This window comes from Eubalaena glacialis, chromosome 14, assembly GCF_028564815.1.
Source record: "Eubalaena glacialis isolate mEubGla1 chromosome 14, mEubGla1.1.hap2.+ XY, whole genome shotgun sequence".
NCBI classification, from domain to species: Eukaryota; Metazoa; Chordata; class Mammalia; order Artiodactyla; family Balaenidae; genus Eubalaena; species Eubalaena glacialis.
The window spans coordinates 83,447,316-83,472,665 of NC_083729.1; the positions used below are offsets into that span (position 1 = coordinate 83,447,316).

The following is a 25,350-nucleotide window of genomic DNA, read 5'->3' on the forward strand; positions in this document are numbered from 1 at the left end:
CAAGAAATCCATGTCCAGGCACATCATAATCAAACACCTTGAAACTAAAACAAAGAAAAAATCTTGAAAGCCGCCAGAGAAAAAATGATGCATTACCTCTAGGAGAACAATGATTTGAATGACTGAATTTCTTATCAGAAACCATGGAGGCTAGAAAGAAGTGGAATAACATTTTTTAAGCACTTAAAAAGTATCAACCCAGGATTCTATATTGAGTAAAAATATCCTTCAGGAGTGAAGATGAAATAAAGATATTGTCAGATGAAGAAAAACTGGGAGGAATTGTTGCCAGCAGACTGCTCTAAAAGAACTGTTAAGAGTTTTTCAGTCAGAAGAAAAATTATACTAAAAGGAAACTTAGAACATCAGGAATGGAGGAAGAGCAATAGAAATGGTAATTATCTGGGTAAATATGATACACTTGTCTTCTCTTGAATTCTTTTAAAATGTGTGTAATGACTGAAAACAAAACTTATAATATTGTCTGATGTGGTTTCCTATGTACGGAGATTACTTATAAACTGCCTATGATATACAGAGGGGAGAGGGCAAAAGGAACTCTATGATGGTAAGGTTTCTTCATTCCACTTGAAGAGGTAAAATATTTATTTTAAGCAGACTGTAAAAGTTCAGTACATATATTGTAATCCCTAAAGCATCAACAAAAAAGAAAAAAAACTATACAAAGAAATATAGATAATTCAAAATGAAATCCTGAAGAATGCTCAAACAACCCAAAAGAAGGTATGTGCTATAGAATGAATAATGGCCACCAAATGATATCAGGTCCTAATTCCTGGAATCTGCAAACATCCTAAGGAAAAAGAATCTCTGTGTGTGTGATGAAGTTAAGATTCACAAAATGAAGAGACAATTCTGGATTAACTGGGTGGGCCCTAAATACAATCACATGTATCTTTATAAAATGCAGACAGAGAGAGGGTCCATAGACAGAAGAGGAGGAAGGAATGTGACCACAGAGACAGATATTAGAGTGAGGTGGCCACAGGTCGAGGAATGCCAGCAGCCACCAGAAGCTGGAAGAAGCAAGGAATGAATTCTCCTCTACAGCCTCTAAGGACAGTGCAATCCTGCTGACAACTTGACTTTGGCCCAGTGATATTGATTTCAGACTTCCAGCCTCCAGAACTATGAGAGAATAAATTTCTGTTGTTACAATCCACCAAGTTTGTTGTAATTTGTTATAGCAGCCATAGGAAACTAATTCAACATATAAGAGAAAGTAAAAAATAAGATTGTCCTTATTCACAGACAACATGATTGTTTACATAAAAAAAAAACACAAGAAATCTGCCAAAAAACTCAAAACCTCTAGAATTAATAGTGAGCTTAGCAAAATCATAGGATACAATGTCGACATACAACATGTCAATTGTATTTCTAGATATTAACAATGTACCATTAGAAACCAATATTTAAAACAATCTACGCTTTACAGTAGCTCCCCCCAAAATGAAATATTTAGGTATACATTTACAAAAACATGTATATTATCTTTATGCCAAAAACTAAAAATGCTGATGAAAGAAATCAAGGAAGAACTAATAAAGTGGATTGGCAAGGTCAACATGGTACATTTGTCAATTCTCCCCAAATTGATCCATAGATTTTACATAATTCCAATAAATATCTCAGCAGATTTTTTGCTGTTGAAAGAGACAAGGTAATTCTAAAATTTATATGAAAAATCAAAGAAACTAGAATGGCTAAAACAATTTGCAAAAGAAGAAAAAAGCTGGAGGAATTACTCTATTTGATTTTAAGACTTACTATAAAGTTACAGTATTCAAGGTAGCATGGCTTTGTCAAGGGACAGACACATAGATCAATGGAACAAAATAGAGAACCCAGAAACAGTCCCATGCAAATATGTGTGAATGAGTTTGATAAAGATGCAAAAGGAATTCGATGGAAGAAGGACAGTCTTTTCAACAAATAATGTAGAAACAATTGGATAGCAACAGTCAAAAGATAAATAAACATTGACCTAAACCTCACACCTTATACACAGATTGGTTCAAAATGAATCATAGATCTAAATGTAAAACATAGAACTCTAAAACTTCTAGAAAAAGATGTGGGAGAAAATCTTCATGACCTGGGGTTAAGCATATATTCTTAGATATGACACCAAAAGCACAATCTATAATATAGGAAAGTTGATAAATTGGACTTCATCAAAATAAAAAAAAATTTTGCTTTGCAAAGGACTTTAAGAGAATGAAAAGACATGCCACAAACTGGGAAAAATATTTGCAAATCACACATCCAAGAAAGAACTTGTACCCAGAATTTATAGAGAACTCTCGAAACTCAACAGTAGGAAAAAATTATCTCATTTTAAAATGGGCAAAAGATTTGAACAGACTTCGCTAAGGAGGAAATACAGATGGCAAAAAGGCACATCAAAAGATTTTCAACATCATTAGGAAACGCAAATTAAAACCAGATGTTATAGTCCTACATCCCTATTGGAATGGCCAAAAAAAAAAAATACAGACAATACCAAGTGTTGGTGAGGGTGCTGAGCAACTGGACCTCTCATACATTGGGAATGTAGTGTTTCTTACAAAGCTAAATGTACATTTACTATATGAGCCAGTAAATCCACTCCTAAGCATTTACCCTAGAGCAGTGGTTCTCAGCTAAGGATGACCTTTGTCCCCCAAGAGACATTTGGCAATGACTGAAGACTTTTTGGTGTCATAACTGGAGAAGTTCTACTGACATCTAGTAACTAGAGGCCGGGGATATCGCTAAACACCCTACGAAGTACAGGACAGCACTCCCACAACAAAGAAGTACTGACCCAAAATGTCAATATTGCCAAGATTGAGAAATTCACTCTAGAGTAAGAAAACTTGTTTACATAATAACTTGTATATGTATATATATATAGCATCTCTACTCATAATCTTCAAAAACTGAGAACAACTCAAATGCCTTTCACTGGGTGAGTGATTAAACAAATTGTGGTACATCCATACAATGGAATACTACTCAGCAATGAAAAGGTGTAACTGTGGATGCATGCAATGACTTAGCTGAACCTCAAATACTGACTGAAGGAAGTCAATATCAAAAGGTTACATATTGTATGATTCCAATGACATAATATCCTCAAAATGACACAACTATAGTGATAGACAACACATCATTGGTTGCCAGGGTTTATCAGAAGGGGAAGAGGATAATTATAAAGCCATACCATAAAGAATAATTATAAAGCCATACCATAAAGGATTATTTTAGGATGGTTAAACTGTTCTGTATCCAGTCTGTGGTGGTACTTACACAATTCTACACATGTGTTGAAATTCATAGAACTACACAGCCCTAAACAAGGTCATTTTGCTGTATAATAATTTAAATATATCACCTTTTATGTCCAGACCTTTCTCTTTGTTATGGCAAACTCCAAGCTGAAATGGCTATATTCTCTAATGGTTCCCTGTACTGAAATTTTGTCCAAGGACCCCTCCCTGATCTCTTCCCTTTTAAAGTCGCCCCTTCCCTTCCTGGGTTCTCACAGCAGTGTGTTTTTCCTTATTACACATTCTGCCTGTTGGTGTTATTATTTGCCCATGTGACTTTCTCCCTGACCACAGTGTGATCAGGAAGGCAGGAACTGTGGCTCATGCATCTTGGAATTTCTGCAGCGCCTAGCCCAGTATCAGGGCTCGGTGTGTGCATTTGTAGAACTGAGACCCTTGGTTCCCAGGAGCATAAGCCCACTGGGACCAACAACAGAAAGAAGGGAGGTTGCCTGCAATTTATGCCAGGTAGGCAGCCTGTATCCATGGCCTGAACCGCATAATAAGCAAGGAGATGAAGCAAAAGGACTGAGTTGGACCTCTAGTGTCAGAGAAGATGAACAAAGCTTATTAATTCATGGTAATACCAGCGTGATTTCAGAACAGTTTCCCCCAGCAACAACCTAGTTCTCTCACTGTGATGAAGTGCTCTGCCTTCTGCCTCAGACTTTAGCCACTTGGGATCTGCATTACTGCCTTGCAAAATTGATGGGCAGTGGTACTGTCTCTTAGTTAAGGAATTTCTGCCAGCCTTAGCAAAAAATATTCATTTTGCAATTTCTAAGGGCATTCCTTGCAATAGAAAAGTGATTAAAAGTTGGACCAGACTGCAACAATGCCCATCTTGAATCCGTATAGTTCACCTGCCCAGTCTCCTCCACGCCATCAGCTCCAGGTGTGAGCTCATCAGCTTCCACAGGTGAGGGAGCCTTATTTGTATTACACTGGAAAAAGGTTGAGGAGGGGGTAATCAGTTCAGAAAGCACAGCTTTGATCACCCAAGGAAGCTGTTCAGATCAAAGTCTCTTTTTCTTCTAAACTGCCTGAAGATGTTAATTTAATTTTTTTTTTTTAATCCAACCTGCTCGATATTTCTTGTGTCTTAAAAGCCTCTCTTCTTGAGAAAGGTGACAAGCAGTGGCAGCTGGATCATTCTGGTAGAGCCCAGAGTGCTCTAGCAGAGGAGGGTTAAGGATAAAGGTGATCTTTTCTTTTGGAGTCTCTGGACACTGAAGAGCCTGGGATGGCTCTCTGTCCATCACCACTTTCAGCAGAGGAGCCACTTTAGTAAAGTGATGGTGGGCCATGTGCTGGTGTCACCGTGGATCAAAGGCAGAGCATCTGCTAGGGTTAGGGGTGAGAGAGCCAGCCAGACCCAAAGCACATTCTATTTTATGCCTCGTTGGAGAAGCCTAGCCATACCTCTATCTTTGCCTTTGCAGATGCCAGAAGGGAAATCTCTAGAGAAGGTAACCCTGAGATATCATTTTGCCAGCATGCTGCATGTGCTTGGGCAGAGGGGAGGCTGGAGCTCTGCTGCTTCTCAACCCTAAGGGTAGATGGATACTTGGGGGTCACACAGCTGGCTGCAGAATCCAAGCTTTCCTGTGATTGCCACACTCAGGCAAACCAACTCTCTACTACTTTGCAGTGTTGCAGTGCACTGTCCGTTACGTGACCAGTGGGAATGGGAAAATTCAGAAAGTACAGCTTTGCAGGCAGAGAGGAAGCTATTCCCTCTGAGACTTCTTACATAATCCACTACATAGACTGGCTCAGAACCATACTCCTACAGCCCTCCCTTGGTATCTGTAGGGGGGTTGGTTCCAGGACCCCCGGAGGATACCAAAATCCACAGATGCTCAAGTCCCTTATATAAAATTGAGTAGTATTTGCATAAAACCTATGCACATCCTCCCATATACTTTAAATCATGTCTAGATTACTTATAATACCTAATATAATGTAACTGCTATGCAGCAATAAATAGTTGTAAATATAAGGGAAATGCTATGTAAATCATTGCCAGCATGCAGCAAATTCAAGTTTTGCTTTTTGCAACTTTCTGGATTTTTTTTCTGAATATTTTTGATCTGTGATTGATTGAACCTGTGGATGTGGAATCTGTGGGCATGGAGGGCCAACTGTACTTTATGTAGACAGTTTGGGCAACTTGTGGAAAAGCATTCAGCCAGATTCTTCTCTCTGATTTGTTTTAACCCAGAATTGATCCCACTTCCTCCCACTCCCAGTTCCTCGTCTGTCACTGGCTGTGCAACCATCACCACCGTTCACATCCAGAACATTTTTCATCTTGCAAAACTGAAATTCTGAATCCATTAAATAATAACTTCTCATTCTCCCTTTTCCTTGGTCCCTGGAAAGGGACCATTCTACTTGTCTCTCTGAATATGACTACTCTAGGTACCTCATATAAATGGATCCATACAGTATATGTCCTTTTGTGACTAGTTTATTTCACTTAGCGTGATGTATTCAAGGTTCCTCCACGTAGTAGCCTGGATCAGAATTTCCTTCCCTTTTTAAGGCTGAATAATATTCTATTGCATGTATATACCATATTTTTTGTTTATTCATTAACCCATCAATGGACACTTGGGTTGCTTCCACATTTTGGCTGTTGTGATTAGTGCTGCTATGAACATGGGTGTACTACTACCCATTCAAGCCACTGTTTTCAATTCTTTGGATATATGCTCAGAAGTGAAATTGCTGGATCATATGGTAATTCTATGGTTAATATTTTGAGGAATTGCCATACTACTTACCATAGCGGCTGCTCCATTTTGCATTCTCACCAACAGTGCACAAGGGTTCCAATTTCCCCACGTCCTTGCCAACACTTGTTATTTTGGTTTTTGTCGTTGCTGTTTTGATAGCAGCTATCCTAATGGGTGTGAAGTACGATCTCATTGTGGTATTGATTTGTATTTCCCTAATGATTAGTGATGTTGAGCATCTTTTCATATGCTTATTGCCCATCTGTAGATCTTTGGAGAAATGTTTATTCAAGCACTTTGCCCATTTTTAACCTGGTTGTTTGGATTTTTGTTGTTAAATTTTGAGTTCTCTATATAGAGATTCTGGATATTAGTCTTTTATCTGTATGTGATTTGTAAATATTTTGTTGCTTTTTTACTGTGTTGATAGTGTCATTTGATGCACAAAAGTTTTAAATTTTAATGAATTTCAACATGTATAGTTTTTTGTTGTTTATGCCTCTGATGTCATATCCAAGAAATATTGCAAAGCCAATGTGATGAGGCTTTTCTCCTGTTTTCTTCTGAGAGTTTTATAGTTTTAGCTCTGACATTTAAGTCTTTGGTCTATTTTGAGTTAATTTCTGTATATCATGTTAGATAACGGTCCAATTTCATTCTTTTGCATGTGGATATCTAGTTTCCCCCATACCATTTGTTGAAAAGACTATTGTTTCCCCATTGAATGATCTTGGTACTCTTGTCAAAAATCATTTGACCAAATATGCAAGGGTTTATTTCTACATTGGTCTATATGTCTGTCTTTATGCCAGTACCACCCTATTTTGATTGCTGTAGACTTGTAAATTTTCAAATCAGGAAGTGTGAGACCTCTGACTTTTTTCTTCTTTTTCAAAATTGTTTTGGCTATTCAGGGTCCCTTGTGATGCCATATGAATTTTAGAATGAGTTTTTTTATTTCTGCAAAACAAGTCATGCAATTTTGATAGATTGCACTGAATCTGTAGATTCAGCTTTAGGTAATACTGACATCTTAAAAATATTAAGTCTTTCAATCCATGAACACAGAATTTCTTTCCATTTATATCTTCCTTAATTTCTTTCAGCAACATTTTTGCTGAAAGTTTTTCACCTCCTTTGTTCATTCCTAAGTATTTAATTCTTTTTGATGCTATTATAAATTGAATTGCTTTCTTCATTTCCTTTTTGGATTGTTTACTGTTCATGTATAGAAATGCAACTGATATCTACATGTTGATTTTTGTATCCTGCAACTTTGCTGAATTATTCGTTCTAACAGTGCGTGTATGTGTGATGTTTGTGTAATCTTTAGGGTTTTCTACATATAAGATCATATCATCTGTGAATAGAGATAGTTTTACTTCTTCCTTTCCAATTTGGATGCCTTTTATTTCTTTTTCTTGCCAAATTACTCTGGCTAGGACTTCCAGTATTGTGTTGAATAGAAGTGGTGAAAGCAGACATCTTTGTCTTGTTCCTGACAAAGGAAACACTTTCAGTTTTTCACCATTGAGTATAATGTGAGTTTTTTCATATACGGCTTTATAATATTGACATAGTTTCCTGAGTGTTTTTATCATGAAAGGATGCTGAATTTTGTCAAATGCTTCTAATGCATCAATTGAGACAATCATGTTTTTTTTTCTTCATTCTGTTAATGTGATATATTACATAGATAATTTTTTTGTTTGTTGAACCATCCTTGTATTCCAGGAATAAATCTCACTTGGCCATAGTGTATAATGCTTTTAATATGCTGCTCAACTCAGCCTCTAGTATTCTGTTGAGGATCAGCATTTTGTAGTTTTAAGCATACAAATCCTATCTATTGTTAGATGTATACCCAAGTACTTATTTTTTTGAGAAATTGTACATGATATTGAGTTTAAAAAATTTTTCCTGTCCAAGTGTTCATTGCTAATATATAGAAATTCAATGAATTTTTGCATGTTGATCTTATATCCTGTGACCTTGCTAAACTCATTTCTTAGTTCTAGGATGTTTGTTTGTTTTGTAGATTCCTTGGGATTTTCTAAATAGACAATGACATCATATATAAATAGGAACTGTTTTATTTCTTCCTTTCTGATACGAAAGAATATGTTTTTTATTTCCATTTCTTGCCTTATTTCACTAGTTAGGACTTTTAGTATTATACTGAATAAGAATGGTGAGACCAAACATCATTGCTTTATTCCTGATGTTAGGGGGAAAGCATTCCTTGTGTCACCGATATGTATGTTGTTAGCTATAGCAGGGGTCCCCAACCTCCTGTACCGGTCCATGGCCTGTTAGGAACCAGGCTGCGCAGCAGGAAGTGAGCGGCGGGCGAGCAACTGAAGCTTCATCTGTATTTTCAGCCACTCCCCATTGCGTGCATTACTGCCTGAGCTCCGCCTCCTGTCAGATCAGTGACGGCTTTAGATTCTCATAGGAGCGCAAACCCTACCGTGAACTGTGCACACGAGGGATCTAGGTTGCGCGCTCCTTATGAGAATCTAATGCCTGGTGATCTGAGGTGGAGCTGAGGTGGTGATGCTAGCACTGGGGAGCGGCTGCAAATACAGATTATCATTAGCAGAGAGGTTGGACTGCACAGAGACCATAATAAATCAATTGCTTGCAGACTCATATCAAAACCCTATCAGTAGGACTTCCCTGGTGGTGCAGTGGTTAAGAATCTGCTTGCCAATGCAGGGGACACGGGTTCAAGCCCTGGTCCAGGAAGATCCTACAAGCCGTGGAGCAACTAAGCCCATGCACCACAACTACTGAGCCTGCGCTCTGGAGTCCACGTGCTGCAGCTACTGAAGCCCCGCTCGCCTAGAGCCCATGCTCCACAACAAAAGAAGCCACCGCAATGAGAAGCCCATGCACTGCCACGAAGAGTAGCCCCCGCTCGCCACAACTAGAGAAAGCCCACGCGCAGCAGTGAAGACCCCACGCAGCCAAAAATAAATAAAATAAATAAATAAATTTATATTAAAAAAAAACCCTATCAGTGAGTGGCAAGTGACAATTAAGCTGCATCTTACAGAGTAGACGGGACATAAACAACACACTTTGGGTGTCACTGTCTCCCATCACCCCCAGATGGGACCATCTAGTTGCAGGAAAACAAGCTCAGGGCTCCCACTGATTCTACATTATGGTGAGTTGTATAATTATTTTATTATATATTACAATGTAATAATAATAGAAATAAAGTGCACAATAAATGTAATGTGCTTGAATCATCCTGAAACCATCCCTCCCCCCACTGGCCCCGGTCTGTGGAAAAATTGTCTTCCACAAAACCGGTCCGTGGTGCCAAAAAAGGTTGGGGACCACTGAGCTATAGGATTTTTGTAGATGCTCTTTACCAAGTTGAAGAGGTTTCACTCTCTTCCTGTTTGTCTGAGAGTTATCACAAATGGGTGTTGCATTTTGTCAAATGCTTTTTCTGGTACCAATTGATATGATCATGTGATTTTTTTTTTTGTCTTTTGCCTATTAATATGAATAACTAAATTGAATGATTTTAGGAAATTGAACCAGTCTTGCATCCTTGGAGCAAACCACACTTGGTCATGGTATATAATTTTTTTAATATATTGCTGAATTCTAGTCCCTAATATTTTGTTAGAAACTTTTGTGTCTATATTCATAAGGGATATGGGTCCATACTTTTCCTTTTTTGTTCTGTTTTTGTCTGGTGTGATACTAGGTCAACACTAGCTTCATAAAATGAATGTATTTCCTCCTCTTGCACTATCTGGAAGAGATTCTGTAGAATTACTAATTCTTATTTAAATGTTCAGTAGAACTCTCCAGTGAATTCTGGAGACTGTTGTTTTCTTTTTCTAGAATTTTAAATATAAATTCAATTTCCATAACAGTTATAGGGCTATTCAAATTGTCTATTTCATATTGAGTATGGTGATTTGTGTTTTTGAGGAATTGGTCCATTTCATCTAAGTTGTCCAATTCATGTGTGTAGAATTTTCTCAGTAATCCTTTATTATTTTGATGTCTGCAGGGTGTTTACTGATATCATCTATTTAATTCCTAATGTTAGTGACTTGTGTCTTTTCTTTGTTAGACTTTTAAAGGGTTATCAACTTTGTTGATTTTTTTCAAAGATTCAACTCTTTGCCTCATTATTTTTCTCTATTTTTTTCCTGTTTTCAATTTCATTGATTCCTGATCTTATCTTTATTATTTCTTTCCTTCTGCTGTCTTTGGGTTTATTTTGCTCTCAATTTTTTAGGTTCTTGAGGTGGTAGCTTAGGTTATTGATTTGAGACTTTTCTTCCATTTCATGTAAGTTATAAGTTCCCCTCTCAGCACTGTTTTAGCTGTGTTCCACAAATTTGATTATATTTTCATTTTCATCCAGTTCAATCCTGCTGTTGACTCCATCTACTGAGATTTTTATTTCAGTTATTGTATTTTTCAGTTCTAATATTTCTATCTGGTTGCTTGCATTTACTATTTCTTTGCTGAGACTATTTGATGAGCCTTTCTATTCTTTTGTTTCAAGCACATTTGTAGTCACTCATGAAAACATTTTTATGATGTCTGTTTCAAGAACACATCAAGTTGTCTCATCCCCATTCTGTCCTTTTCACAGTCCTAGAAGAGATAGAGATGGAAAGATTTTCCCGAAGGCAAAAACATTCCATCAGGAGACTCCGAGAAGAAGCAGGAATCAACTGACTGGTACCTTCATGCTGGCCATTTTCCTGACATTTATTCCCAAACTAAGTTTCTCCCTCCTTCCTCCCTTTCTCCTCCCCCTCCTTACCGCTTGAGAGCTGACTGTGTGCCAGGCATCTTACTGGGTCCTAGGAGAGGAAGGGGGTAGAGCTAACTAATTTTTTTTCTTTTTTCCTCTCTCAAAGTTGATAACCATGGTGTGTGTGCGCGTGTGCGTGTGTGTGTGTGTGTGTGTTTCAGTAGAGTTTTGAATATAAAATTAACCCAAAAGAGATCAGCTAAAATTCAGTAAGGGCAAGAGGAAGAGCTGGGCAGGTCCAGGGAGCAGAAATCATTAAGTCTCATAACATTTCCAGTTTTCAAACAGGGCACAAATGTGCTTGGTTGCAGTCAGGGGCTGCTGCCTGGATGTGAGTGCTGAGCTTTGCCTCCTTTCTCAGCCCCATTCAGCATAAGCCCCCATATAACTTTAGTGCTAATGTCCCCTTCACTGTGTTCTGGAAAAGCCACTTGGTAATTCTGTTAATGTCTAGTAGCCCAGACTCATAGCACTGAAACGCCCTGATGGAATTTCTCCATATTCTGGGTAAGTCACTCAAGAGAATTCTCCTGGGCACTTCAGCATCTTGACCTATTTATTTAAATGGCAAAACGACAAGTTTGGGGCCTGGCCCTGTTTTCTCCTCCCACTAACTCTAGTTCCCTAGGGCCAAATTTTGCTCTTATTTTCCTACAGATGGCTTTCACCAAATTCTTCTAATTTTTTTATTTGTCTCCAGCGGTTTCCTCTCTTCCTTTCGGCCCTGTCTTCTAGAACAGCCTGAAATGAAATCTGCCCCTTGAGCTGTGCACAGAAGACATGGAGGGGAGAGTGTTCAGGCAAGAACCTCTTTCACGTGTCCCAGGACAGGCTTGCAGGACCAAGAATCCTCAGAGGGTGATGATCTCCACACTTGGGGAAGCGTGCTGCCGTTCTGAACATGGGATTTCTGCTCTCCAGCTGGTTCTCCACTTAGATGTCGAGTTAGATGCTTGATAAAGAAGTGTCAAGGGCAGAGCAGGTGTCATGTTTCACATACTGCTCCATTCGTCCGTGCGATCATATGCTCCTCTTAGGTAATCAGGCACGTGTAGAGTTTGCACATGATGGCGCTTGGCCTGGAAAGCCATTGGTCCATTTCCCCTGTGAGGAGAGGTTTGTGGAGGAGGTGGGCAAAGTACAGAATGTCAGACAGCAAAGCATGCCCTCTTGCTGCAGGACAGGAAATCCTTTTGCCCTTCTCCTCCTAATCCCCTACCCCTTGCCTCACTCTCTATCTCTGGCCCCTGGTCTGGAGACTGTGCTCACAGAACAATTCTAGGGCAACTGTTAGCTGATGATGGCTTCTGCTGCATTCCCTCTCAGAGATACCCGACACTGACATTAATCTCTGGAAGTTAGGGTAGCCTTCCAAGCCAAAGGAAGGAATACTGAATGCTGGAATTTCAAGATAGCTATAGCACACTGGGGAAACGTGCATGGCCAACAAGAATGGAAGCTTCTGGAGACCTCTCCCCTGAAGAGGCAGCTGTCTAGGTCCCCTACTGTGGCAGCCAGCTCGCAAGACATGCATCAGTGCACCCGAAACACTCTATAATTGGAAAACTCAGAACACAACTTCTCACACTGACCCCACCAGTAAGCACGGTGGATCCCACACAGTTGGTTAAATTTAATTTCCTGCAGAAACTTAGCACAAATGCCACCTCCTCTGGCAAGTCTTTTCTAAACCCATGCTGAGTTGGGCACCCCAGCTGAGTGCTTTGTTAACACCCCCAATTTCCTCCGTCTCAGCACGTAACCCACTCCAACATGCTTGCTTATTGGGGTCTCATCTATTCGTCAGGGAATTGAGGGTGAGGGTCTTATTGATATTAGCACCTGCAGTGCCTGGCACATAATAGCCACTCACAGATGTTTCTGAAGAGGGGTTGTGGTAGGTATGTGAAGACAGTCAACAAAATAAACCTTCTGTTGACCTATCAGGGAGCCTGAAATTCCAACCATTGGATATTTATTTGAGTTAACAAGTTACTCCTATGCACCAAAGATTCCTTTCCAAAATTAAAGTTTCATCAGGAGAGATAACTGTCATTGAGATTTGGGTGGGGGTTGGTTTGAGATGAGCCCTGCAGAGCCTTGGCATGAGCTTGAACTTGTGGGGAGAGAACCAGGAATGAAGGGAAGCAGGCATTCCAAGGCCTCAATGGCACAGAGGTACAGGAATGAGGGAAAACCATTTATGGCTGTAACACTACGTCTGAAATTTGATTTCTTTGTCACTTGTAGCTCTTTTCCCTTATTAAATCTATATATTCTAAAAAGCCCGAAATATATTCTTCAAACGAACCAGGTACTAGAAAAACATCACCTGGCCCATAACGGGTCCTCAGTGAATATGGTAGAACAGCTGCCTTGGAACACTGTCAGCCACATGCTCACTTCTTTCTGTGTGGCTCTGGCTCGCAAGGAGCAGAGAAGGTAGCAGGAAAAGAACAGGGGAAAAGGATGGGCTTTCACCACCGCAGACCCCGCTACCCTTAATGATCTGGGCTCCAGGAATTCGGAGCAGGGGCTGACACTATTCATGCTCCACTGGGTTTGGAAATGCAGTCAAGCCCCAGATAGGAACGCTTTTCTTCTGTGTGGGAAGCCTGAGCCCATGACTGGCTGCAGATGCCCCAGTAGGGGCTGCAGGCACGCGTGGTGCACACACAGGATGTTTGCTCCTGCTTCCTGCCCTGGGGCCCAGGACACTCTCAAAGGCAAGGGGCCACGATGGGGTCCTCGGGTAGGAAAAGGGCCACCAACAGAAAGGAGGACATCACAGTTTTCCCTGCACTCAGTGGGAGGTGCTTGCAATTAACTTTTGTCTGCTGGGTTTGGTGCTTAAACCAGCTGCCACCTACATATGTTGAGAAAAGGAAGAAAGAGCAGTTAGAATGCAGGAAAAAGGGAAAAACCCCATCTCGCCCACTTGACAGGCTCCAACTGCCTCTGCCAGCCGCTTGTGAGGTGGGGACAGTCCTCTGCAGACGCCCTGCCCCTATGCTGGGGTTGCCGTGGTGAGCGCCGCGTCGGGGCTGGAGGAGCAGAGGCCTTCTCTAAAGCACAAAGGCAGACAAAGGCCCTGCAAGGATGCGTGGGCCGTTCCCCAAACGGAATGCTGCTCCCTGGGCCGAGCCACACGGAGAGAGTGAGCCGGGTGAGGCAAACTGTGGGAGAAGCCAAGCAGAAAGAACCTTTGTGACAATGACAACTTAAGGAACACTAGATAACCAGCTTGCTGGGGTGTTTCTAAACCTTCGAGGGGAGGTGAATCAGTGGAGCAGTCATGTGGAAAATTCCCTTTCTCCTCAAGGCTCTGCCGGTCCTATGTTAAGGTAAAGTCATCATTTTCTTGTGAAAACCCTCCTTCCTAACAGACCAGGACTCCATCAGGCTAGCAGAAAAGGCCCGTTTCTGGGAAGAAGTTGTATTTTGTAAACCTGGGGGACTGAAGGGTTGGGCCATGTCACTCGCTCAGGGACTTTGAGTTTCAGGAAAGGCTCATGTGTCTGATTTCCTAGAACATCATTAGACAGAGAAAAAGCTCCATCTAGCCAGACCACAGTGGTGAGGGGACGTGTGGGAGGGAGACTTGGCATCCTTCCCTCCATATCTGCCCGGTTTCCCCTGTGCATTTGGGGGCAGTTTGAACACTTGGTGGTTAGTAAGAAATGCTAAGGAAGCTTCCAGCAGCACTCCAGCCTCCGGTCAGTGGAGCCTTCCTGGGGAACTGCCTCTGTAGGTTTTCTTGACCTGGGCCCCAGCGCCCTGCGACTGTGCCAGCCACTCCGACGGGCCCCTGCGCGTGCCAGCTGGACACACAGCAGGTACTCAAACTGCTCCGCTTGTGTCCTCAGACCAAGGTATCATCCGCTTCGCCCCACACAGTCTGCCCTTCTGCCAATCAAATGGAGAATGGCCAGAGCATCATTGCTGCTGCTGGTGTGACAGGCCTGCCGAAGGTCTGCGATCTGGGAAGGAGAGATTCAAGTGGTTCTATTTATTCTTGAGCAGGCAGCTTGGCTCTTGTTACCATTTTCTATAGTCGATGTGATGTGATATCGGATCTCACCTACAGAAAAGCCGACCTTGAACTTTACATGGTGCCTCCAGCCAGAGCACTTAGGCAGAGTGGCCGAGCCAGGATGGCGCTGGGGGCTGCAGCGTGGGGAACATTCCAGGCACTCGCTCAGCATCCCTGGCATGGAAAAGCCTTGCTCTGAGCCAACCCTCCAGTTATAGCAGGTCAGCAGAAGCTCCTTCAACTAGCTTTTGTGCCCTGGCCTGGGGGAAGCAGCACGGATCAGGAATGGCCACTTTCCCCAGAACATCCTACTTGCTTTTCCAAGGAAGGCAGGGAGACCCAGCAGGTGACGACCTCAGGGTGTGTTTATCCCAGTGAGGATCCTTGCTGGGCTGCTGTCTCACACCCAAACTGGAAAGACTGCTGCCAGTTGTGTAAGTAACTCCCCAGAGAACAGACTGAGGAACTGTGATCATTTCTATTTGATTTAGAAAATGATGGTCCGAATGCAGATTGGCACCAAGGGGCCTGTCTTATGACTAATTTCCATCACTGAAAAGAGGGCCCAATTTTTAAGAGGAGACAATCCTGGAAAGCAGGCAGGGAGCAGCTGCACCGAACCCTGAGAGCAAAGCTTGATGGGCAAGGTAGAGCCATTTGATTGAGGAAGGGGTTTTGGACTTGACTCAAAAATAGGCTAACCAGATGCCTGGGTTTGCCTGGGACAGTCATGGTTTATGCCTGTCATCCAAGCTTAATTTTTAATGGTGCCCCCTTTCACTCTCAAAAAAAAAGAAGTCCAGGTTTCTGGACTTCTGTCATCTCCCTATTTCAAAGGATAGAGAGACTTAGGGCTGGAAACTTATCCAGGGAGGGACACGTAGGACACGGGGCTCTGAGAAGGTTCATTTGGCTGAGCCTGAAGGAGAGAGACAAGCAGCTGGAAGACCAGGCTGACTCATTCTCAAGCATGTTTAGAATCGCAGGCTTGTTGGCAATGTCCAGGCACAGATTCACAGAGTGTAGATGCTGGATGGGTCTCTGGAGTAATCTAATTCTCTTCCTCTTTTGCCAGAAGAGGACACTGGGCTAAAAGAGGTCAAAGTGACCTGCCCAAGGTCACACGCTGGATCCTGGCAGAGTGGAGATCAGACTTGCCCCCAGTGGACCAAGCCCAGGTGCTCTGCTCTGGAACAGAGGAAAGGGGTGACTCTGAAAGATGCTGCCAGGGGAACAGACGCACTGGCTCTGGAGTGGCAGTCCCAGGACAGGGTCATGGACTGTCCCATGGCTCTGAGGCTGAGGAGGGAGGACAGAGACCGTAGACAGGTGAGGTTCAGACCTGCTGAGTGAGCTTGGATGTGGAGCTGGAGCTTAGGTGAGATCCAGAGCCACAGTGGAGTGGAGGGCAGAGCAGAGGCATAAACGGGCTCTCCAGGGTAGTGACAGCAAGGACCGAAGAGATTAATTGGCAAGTAGAACTAAGAACGAGTGAAGGAATAGGTAAGTATGGGGATGGAAAGTGAATGGGCTCATAAGTCATTTATGGAATCTAAATCTTTTCTGTGGTTCAAATCGTAGTGAAATCTCCCTGAGAGGCAAACCCTAATGACAGCTGTCCTACCTCTTGGCATCTTTTCCCAGCCCCTTAGCAGGGCCACAGTGGTGGGGAAATCCTAAGTCATCAACAGCCTTGACCTCTGCTTGGTATTTGGGGAAACTGAGTCACAGAGAAGCCAGCTCCCTCCTGCCTTACGGTAGTCTCAGCAAATAGGTTGTGATTCACAGCAAGCCACGAGCATGATTCCACATGCCAGCCACAGCAGTGCACCTGAGGCTTCGTCAGTCTTACCTCCCGTGTGGCTCTGGCCGAGGTGGTGGGTTTTCTGTGAATCCGCTCATCTGGGAGGAGTCCAGGAAGAAGCCCAGCCTGAGGGTCGAAAGGCTTTGTGGTCACAGCTCAGCTGCCCGACAACTAGCGGTGCCGTGGCAGAGGGCCACGTCTCCTCCCTGCCCTGCTCTTCCTGGTTGTCACATGAAGGCTCTGGCCTCTGCCATCTCCAAAACCTCACACTCTGGCTTTGTTTTTCCAGGGGTGTCGGACGTTGGCTCGACTGCTGTGTGTTCATCTTTTGCATCTTCCCTGCAGTCTGTGTCTAGAGCACCCTCACAGGTCATGAAGTATCTGTCCTTAAGTCTCAATTATCTGGGACAGTATAGGGATGCAATGGTATGCATGCAAAATATTGTTTTTTAAAACATCATATTCAACACCAATCTGCATTTTTTTTTTTTGCCTGCAACAACTGTTCACTCAACAGGGTGGAGTTAAATATTTAAGTTGGCTGCAGAGAATCTAGGAAGTGAATAGCTCACTCGAGTAAACATAAACTTGACCACAGGCTGATTGTAGTCAGAACGATCTACTGTCACCCTGAGCAAGTTCTCCCACAGAACAATCTACAAAAATCCTGTACACCACTGTCACGCCCACATGATGCTCTCTGATATGTGACATTAAAAAACCTCAATCTCCTGAGAAAAAATCATAAAATAGTTTCAGTATATATGAACTGAGCACACGTTTTTGTTGAGTGAAACTTCTTTGATGATGCCAGTTCAAATATCTTCAGATATTGAGAAAACACCCACAGACATCACCCTTGGTTGCGACAGTCACACAGTCTGCAGAGGCCAACAGGGAAGATGTAAAATACTGAATGTCACTGGACATCATTCCAGGACACCTTGGGCTATCTGAACCCTCTCCCACTCCCAACTGTTAGTTTCTTCTTCTTCTTTTTTTTTTTTTTTTTTTTTTAATTTATTTTTGGGTGCATTGGGTCTTCATTGTTGCACACGGGCTTTCTCTAGGTGCAGCAAGCAGGGGCTACTCTTTGTTGCCGTGCACAGGCTTCTCATTGCAGTGGCTTCTCTTGTTGCAGAACACAGGCTCTAGGTGTGCGGGTTTCAGTAGTTGTGGCACGTGGACTCAGTAGTTGTGGCTCGCGGGCTCAGTAGTTGTGGCTCGCGGGCTGTAGAGCGCAGGCTCAGTAGTTGTGGCGCATGGACTTAGTTGCTCCGCGGCATGTGGGATCTTCCCGGCACAGGGCTCAAACCTGTGTCCCCTGCACTGGCAGGCAGATTCTTAACCACTGCGCCACCAGGGAAGCCTCTTCTTTTTTTAAATTAATATTTATTGGAGTATAGTTGAATTATAATGTTGTGTTAGTTTCAGGTGTACAACAAAGTGAATCAGTTATACCTATACACATATCCAGTCTTTTTTAGATTCTTTTCCCATATAGGTCATTACAGAGTACTCAACTGTTAGTTTCTAACCAAATGTTCCCAAGAAGCCAGCCTGGGGCAACGTGTGCGTGGCAGGGGGTGAGAAAGTAAGAGAAGGAAGAGGCTTTGGGTGGCATCTCTTTCTACCCTCTCCCTATGGATGTGAAGAGAGCGGCTGTGGCATCCCGTCGTGGAGGCCATGGGGACAGCTAGGAGCGGGCCTGGAGGTCTGCTCTCCTGGCACCAGGCTCTGTGCTGTGCCCTCTCTACCCCAGGCTGCCTCTGAGATGCCCAGGTAATCTCCATGCAGGGCTCACCAGCAGGACCAAGCAACACATAGGAGTTGGTTCAGCCCACAGAGGCATGGAGAAGGGAACACGGTGGAGAGATGAACAGGAGGAGAGAAGCAAGAAGGAGGAGATGGCAGGAGAAAACGCTGGACAGAATAGGAAGAAAGGGCCAAAGGCACTGTGTCCTCGTCACCTTGACTAGCGACTGGAGCAAAGAGGTGAGTGTCTGGGGGCCAAGAGCTACTCCAAGGTCACAGTGCCACTGCCTGTACCTGGAAGGGAAGGTCCTGGGGCAATGAGAGCTTAGGGTGGAAAACCTCAAAATACCGAGCAAAGTTTCTGTGCCTGAATGGGTGCCATTCAAAGTCAGTGTATTGGAAGACCGAGGACCCTGATGGACCACGTTTCCCGGGCAAACCCAATGTTTGGTATCAGCACTTCTGTATTATAAAATCAACATCACTGAAAGCTTTAAAAAAAGACAGACTGAAAATATCACATCTTAGGCAAATGAGTTGAAAATCCCTTCTAGTGACGCCCTATATTTTCCACCCATTTCTAAAGTCAGAGAACACCTGGTATGGTATTTAGGTAAAGAAATGCAATTCCTGGTACACGCGGTTTCCTGACAGTACAGAACTGAAATGACGTCACGGAAATGCAGATGCCTCTAGGTCAGTCTGAGGACAGTTTCTAGGTGAAAACATGAGTCTCAGCCATTGGTGGAAAAGTGTGTCTGTACTTTTATGATCTGCTGGTACCTACTGCTTTCTGCCTTCAAAGACTAAGTTTTAATTAAATGCAGGCAGGCTGCTGGACAGGCTTTTCCACAACTGAATGTAGGTTAGACCGCACCTGTGCTCCTTTGTCATTTGGAAGGAAAGAAAATGATGGTCACCAAGAAGAAAAGAAGTTTGTCTCCCACTCAAGGGCGAGGAAGCTATGACATAAGATGCCCCTTCCAGTGGTTCACATGAACAGTCTCATTTGTGAAGCTTTCCCCACGGTGACGAAAGATGTGGCAGACACAGAACGTATGGGATCCTTTGTCTTAATTAAAAACTATGGTGAGAGTCATAGAATTTGGCCAAGCCTCATAAATCTGCTCAAAGAATCAAGGCTCTGTCAGATAAGCTTAAATAGAACCAACTGAGCCCCCTGGAGAATTGAATAGATTCCCCGCTAGTGGTTGACACCCACTTTCCTGTCACTTTGCTGCACTCCGAGGACAGCGGCTGTGCTCATTAACCAGCAACCCTCCTACCCACCGATGACAAGTTTATCCCCAAGGAGCACAAAATTCAGGGATGATAAATTTTCTCCTGCTCGTAAAAGTGAAACTCTCCTCAGGGCAATAAAAATGCTGTGAGCCTTTAAGGCAATCAGTGCTTTGTGTGATAACGTACCTTCTTTAACAAAGCCTGGTCCTCTTTTCAGGACATCTCCTCACGGCCAGGGAGAACCACTCTAAAGTAACTGGAAAGGAAGAAAGAGAAAGTGAATGGCATCCCTTTGCACCCTTTGGACCCTGTTTGGAGGAGGACATCGTGGTGATAACAGATAGAGGTGGCGTGCTACAGTCTTTCCTTGGTGATAGGTTCAAGGGGGACACAGCCCGCCCCGGGGAGGTGGGAGCAGGGCCAGCACAGTCACTTCACCCTTGTCAGCCGGGATGATTACATCAGAGTACACGGCCGTGACCATCAGCAAAGCTCCATCCTAAAATGGTACAGATGAGCTTATTTATGAAACAGAAATAGAGTCACAGATGTATTACAGAAAACAAATTTATGGTTACGGCGGGGGGGAAGGGGGAGGGGGAGGAATACATTGGGAGATTGGGATGGACATATACACACTGCTGTATATAAAATAGATAACTAATAAGAACCTACTGTATAGCACAGGGAACTCTTCTCAATACTCTGTAATGACCTATATGGGAAGAGAATCTAAAAAAGAGTGGATATATGTATATGTATAACTGATTCACTTTGCTGTACACCTGAAACTAGCACAACATTGTAAATCATCTATACTCCAACAAAAAATAAATTAATAAAATTTTAAAAACAAAAAATACACCGCCGGGAGGTCCTGGATTCAGCCACCATATGGCCCGTCCTCTCCCCCACGACCACACTGCCTGTTCATGTCCTGTGACCACCGTCTAGAGGACTCCACCTGCCTTTGTAAATTTGGCGGTGCTACATTTTCTCTCTCAAGTCTCCATCGTGATTCCCATGGTGTTAAGTCTTCTCTGGGTATGAATGATGGGGGCCCAGTGTCGACTCAAGCAAACCCAACAAGTCCCCCAAATATTTCAAGTTGCATTTCCCCTACCATCTTTCTCCAACAGGACGGTGGAGAGAAACCAAGAAGGTCTGCAAAAAAGATTAACGATCCATTTTAATTGGCCATGAAAGCTCTAGTAATATTAACTGAGACAATTTACACAAATTACACTCCCCATCTCTATGCTGGTGGCCCAGCTCTCACTCAAGGCCCATTCACGTGAGCACCTTTTTCAGTGTAAATAAGCACGAAACCACAACTGCGTCCCATGCATGCTGCTTTGACTGTATTGTTTCATTCTCAAAAATGCTCCCATGATTCCCTGCCACCCTCAGATTTAAATCCACTTCTTTCGACAGGCATTAAGACTTTAACTGAGTGACCCCGTGTAGATGAGCCTCTTATTTCCAGACTCAAAGTTGCATTCACTCTTTACCTGTCATCACCCTTCACTGCCGTCTGCTGGGCAGTCTCACCTCCTGCCTTTGAGGGCAGCATAGCTCAACCACCCATCCAACGACTCAAAGCCACTGGCCATCCCCTGGGTCCAGCCCATCTTCCACAATGGAATATTACTCAGCCATAAAAAGAATGAAATAATGCCATTTGCAGCAACATGCATGGACCTGGAGATTATCATACTAAGTGAAGTAAGTCAGACACAGAAAGAGAAATATCATATGATATCGCTTATATGCAGAATCTTAACAAAAATGATACAAATGAACTTATTTACAAAACAGAAGTAGACTCACAGACTTAAGAGAATGAACTTATGGTTACTGGGGGAAAGGTGGCGGGGGAAGGATAGATTGGGAGTTTGGGATTGACATGTACACACTGCTATATTTAAAATAGATAACCAGGGCTTCCCTGGTGGCGCAGTGGTTGGGAGTCTGCCTGCCAGTGCAGGGAGCGCGGGTTCGAGCCCTGGTCTGGGAAGATCCCACATGCCGCGGAGCAACTAGGCCCGTGAGCCACAATTACTGAGCCTGCGTGTCTGGAGCCTGTGCTCCGCAACAAGAGAGGCCGCGATAATGAGAGGCCCGCGCACCGCGATGAAGAGTGGCTCCCGCTTGCCGCAACTAGAGAAAGCCCTCGCACAGAAACGAAGACCCAACACAGCCATAAATAAATAAATTAAAAAAAAAAAAATTTAAAAAAATAAATAAATAAATAAAATAGATAACCAACAAGGAGCTACTGTAAAGAATAAAAAATAACACCCCCCCCCCCGCCAAAAAAAATATCCGTACTCGGTGTTCTTTAGATAATCTTTTAGAAGGTGGCTATTTTGTTTGGTAGAGGTTTCTGCTGTGACGTGGCATCTTCCTCAGCACAGGCCGTGGACATCTAAACACTTTCGGCCTCCTCGGAGGGCTACTAGGTTCTCACCATCCCCTCTCCCCTCCCTGGGGTGGCCCCGCAGCCATGCGTCCAGCTGCCTGTGTGCTGGACTCCACTGTGACACCTTTACTTGTTCACAAGACATGGCACCCAGGCGAGCAGCTGCTCCCTGAAATTCTGTATTGATACATCTAAGCCAAACCAGTTGAGCTCCACGCCTAGGCATCCCTTTCCTGAATTTTCCCATTTCCGTGGGAGGGACTGTCATCCACCAGCCTCCAGGCCCAAATATCTGATTTCCCCTCCTGTCGCCACGCCTGCGGACTCTCCTTGCCCGTCAAAGGCACCCCTTCCCCATGGCACAGCTGCCGCTCTGACGCCTGCAGAACCCTTCTAACTTGCTGCCCAACCCTGAGGCCCAGCCCTCCTCTCCTGCCACCGTAGGAAGGCTGGCACTGCCCTCTGGCTTCTCCTCTCCTCCACCATCTTAGTCCCTCTGCCCTGGACAAGACGTCCTCTCCAAAGGCTCCTCACCATCCTCAAACCACGGCTTGGTCCTCGGCCCACGTGACCCTCTCCCTCTCTCCTCCCAGTCTGCTCAGAGACCACCCTCTGCCAGGCCCAGTGGATGGAGGGGTCAGCTGCACAGGCTTGGAGTCAGATGGACCTGACCTGACATCCTCAACGGTGCTGCCGCCACCAGCCTCCTCGGAGGACAGATGAGTCACACACTGACTGAGCCTCAGTTTCCTCACCAGCCACATGTGGAGAGGGTGCCGGCCTCCTGGTGTTGGTGTGAGGACTAATGCAGAGGCTGGATGTCAGTGCCCAGTGCCGGGGGCGGGGGGGGGGGGGCGCGGCACCCAATTCTCTGCACCTCTAAGGAGTTTTGTCTAATTTTTCCCCATCACACTGATTTATTCCCGTTTGATGCATTGGCGTGACATGTTACACGCTGGGTTCTTCTTTTTGAGTCTTGTTTTGGTTTTTAGGTGCACACGCTGCCGTATCTCAGGAGGGAAGCTCCGGGCTCCGGAAGACAGCCTGGGTCTTCGCCTGTTTGTTCTATGCCCGTCCTGCCCAACAGGCCTCAAGTCATGACCCAGTTTTTGGAACCGGACTGGAGTGCACTTGTGGGAACACAGGACCCCACGGGTGGAGCCTCCCCTTAACTGGCCCGCTGCGTTTCATGAATCGATCACCTCTCACTCCTTTGACACAAACGGTAAAAGCCAACCTTGACAACTGCAGGTCAAACAGAAGCAGGGCTCACCGATTCCTTGGCTGTTTCCCCTCGCCTCAGAGTCAGGGTGACAGATGCTCTCGTGCCCAAAGCGGGTTTCTCCCCCACCTCCCCCTGCTCTGATTTCTACCAAGTCCTGAAAGAGGAAGGAAGGGCAGAAATGTGGCCCGCAGCTCTTGGGGCCCAGGTCTGGGGCCCAGTGACAACCCCAGGGGAGCAGCATCGCACGGGTGACACTCCACTCTCCTCTCCCTCCTCCCGCCTCAACTTCTAAATAGGAAAATAACCCTCAAAATGAAAGCAGTTGCGGGATCTACTTTCCTCTCCCTTTGTCACTGATTCAAGGAGCTGCCTGCCTAATGAGAAAAGAAAGGATGCTGCAGCCAGACCAGCGCCCACAGAACACGGGTCGCACTGGGGCGCGCTCTTCCTTAAGAGACTCGGGAGGGAATCATCTTCTTGGTTCCACGTTTCAATTGTTGTAACTGCTCTTAGTGTCCCAGTGCCATTTACTTCCGTAGGGGCTGCAGAGGCTCCCGCCTGTCTGAGTACAGTCAAGCCCTCCTTGGTTCAGCCTTTCCACCCTGTGTGACAAAACGATCAGCCTGACAATAGAGGGAGAACAATAGATTTTTAGGTAACATACTTGTTAGCTTTGAGGTTGTTAGCTTTGAGGTTGGGGAGGGAGGTGAGAGGGATGCATAGAAAAAAATGACCTGATTGAAGTAAGAAACAAAACCAAAAAAAGTGGTAGTTTGGGAGAAAAAAATTATAGACATGAAATACATAGGCCTCCCCTTCGACGAGCTGGTGGATAAATTATGTACAACAGCCAAACCCCTGCAGCCGTTTCTGAAAGGCAGACAGGATTTTGCAACACGGGGCATACCCTAAAACTCAAAGAAATGCTTGTGCCTAGGATGCTATCATGATGACGTGTTGATACAAATAATGGGGGAAGGTAAGATGAACCAAATGCACAACGCCATTGTCCTTTTTGAAACATGGCTGGTGAGACTGGGCACAGTCGTTAAGTTCGCAGGCACAGCTGGCCTGGACATGTTACAGAAGGGGTTGTATTTCTCAGGAATCCTGTCTCAGAATATTCTTTCAGCTTTTCTCTCAATCCCTATGACAGGGCTCTGGGGACCAGGGGTCCTGCCCCAGTTGTCAAGCTTTAGAGAGCCCTGCTCTGGCATTCCTCTGTCCACAGCCTTCCCCACGGGGTAATGGGGCAGCGCCCGCCTGGAGCCCGCATCCCACTTCTCCAGCCCAAGTAGCTTGAGCTTCTCTGCTGGGAATGCTCTCCTCCTGGTGTGTGCACCCTGGACCCATGGGGTGGCCAAGCGGAAGCTGTTGGGAGGGGAGTAGACAGACCTTGGGTGTCTAGGCTGGAGGATGTACAGTGTGGAATGCAGCTGTGGATGGGAAAGAGGGAGGTGGGGAAAGGGGGCTGCTTTTCCCCAGGCTGCAGAGTTCACAAAACTTCCAGGAGTCTGAGAATTCTAGATTCCCACCTGGCCTTCTGGATGAATAAAGCTACATGTGCCATGGCGGAAGGACAGAGTATATTTTCTTCACTGCTTTGTAATCTTGTCTGGTACCCTCACTGTGGGTCCCACACACAGTGGTGCAGGCTCAGGCTACAGAATAAGGACCCGGTGCGAAAATACAGGCTCACCCAAGCCTCTTCAAAGCCAGGCCCCCCGTCCATCCCTGGAAAGAGGAAACTCAGTCCCAGCTGAGTCTCCAGAATGGCAGGAAAATGTGGCTTTCACCTCACGTACCTACAGTGAAGATGAGGAAGCTAGCCTCCATGTTGGGGCAGTAGAAATGGGGAGGCTGACACCTGCCCCTAAACAGAAGGTCCTACCTGGAGGAGTGTGAGCTGGGCACGCCAGGGCGTGGCGCTGCGCCCAGCAGCAGGGTCCTCCCTGGCCCCGGAGGCGAGCGTCCCACCTGGCTGGCTTGGGCCTG

The 25,350-nt window shown here is 44.6% G+C and overlaps 1 protein-coding gene across 1 annotated transcript in view; it reads right to left on the minus strand.

The window, feature by feature from the left end:
- The window catches only part of ACOXL (acyl-CoA oxidase like), a 340,428-nt gene that overhangs the window by 45,619 nt on the left and 269,459 nt on the right, over window positions 1-25,350 (minus strand). The window contains 2 exon segments of the mRNA XM_061210908.1: window positions 19,895-19,920; window positions 19,923-19,964. Coding sequence (XP_061066891.1) covers window positions 19,895-19,920; window positions 19,923-19,964 — 68 coding nt within the window.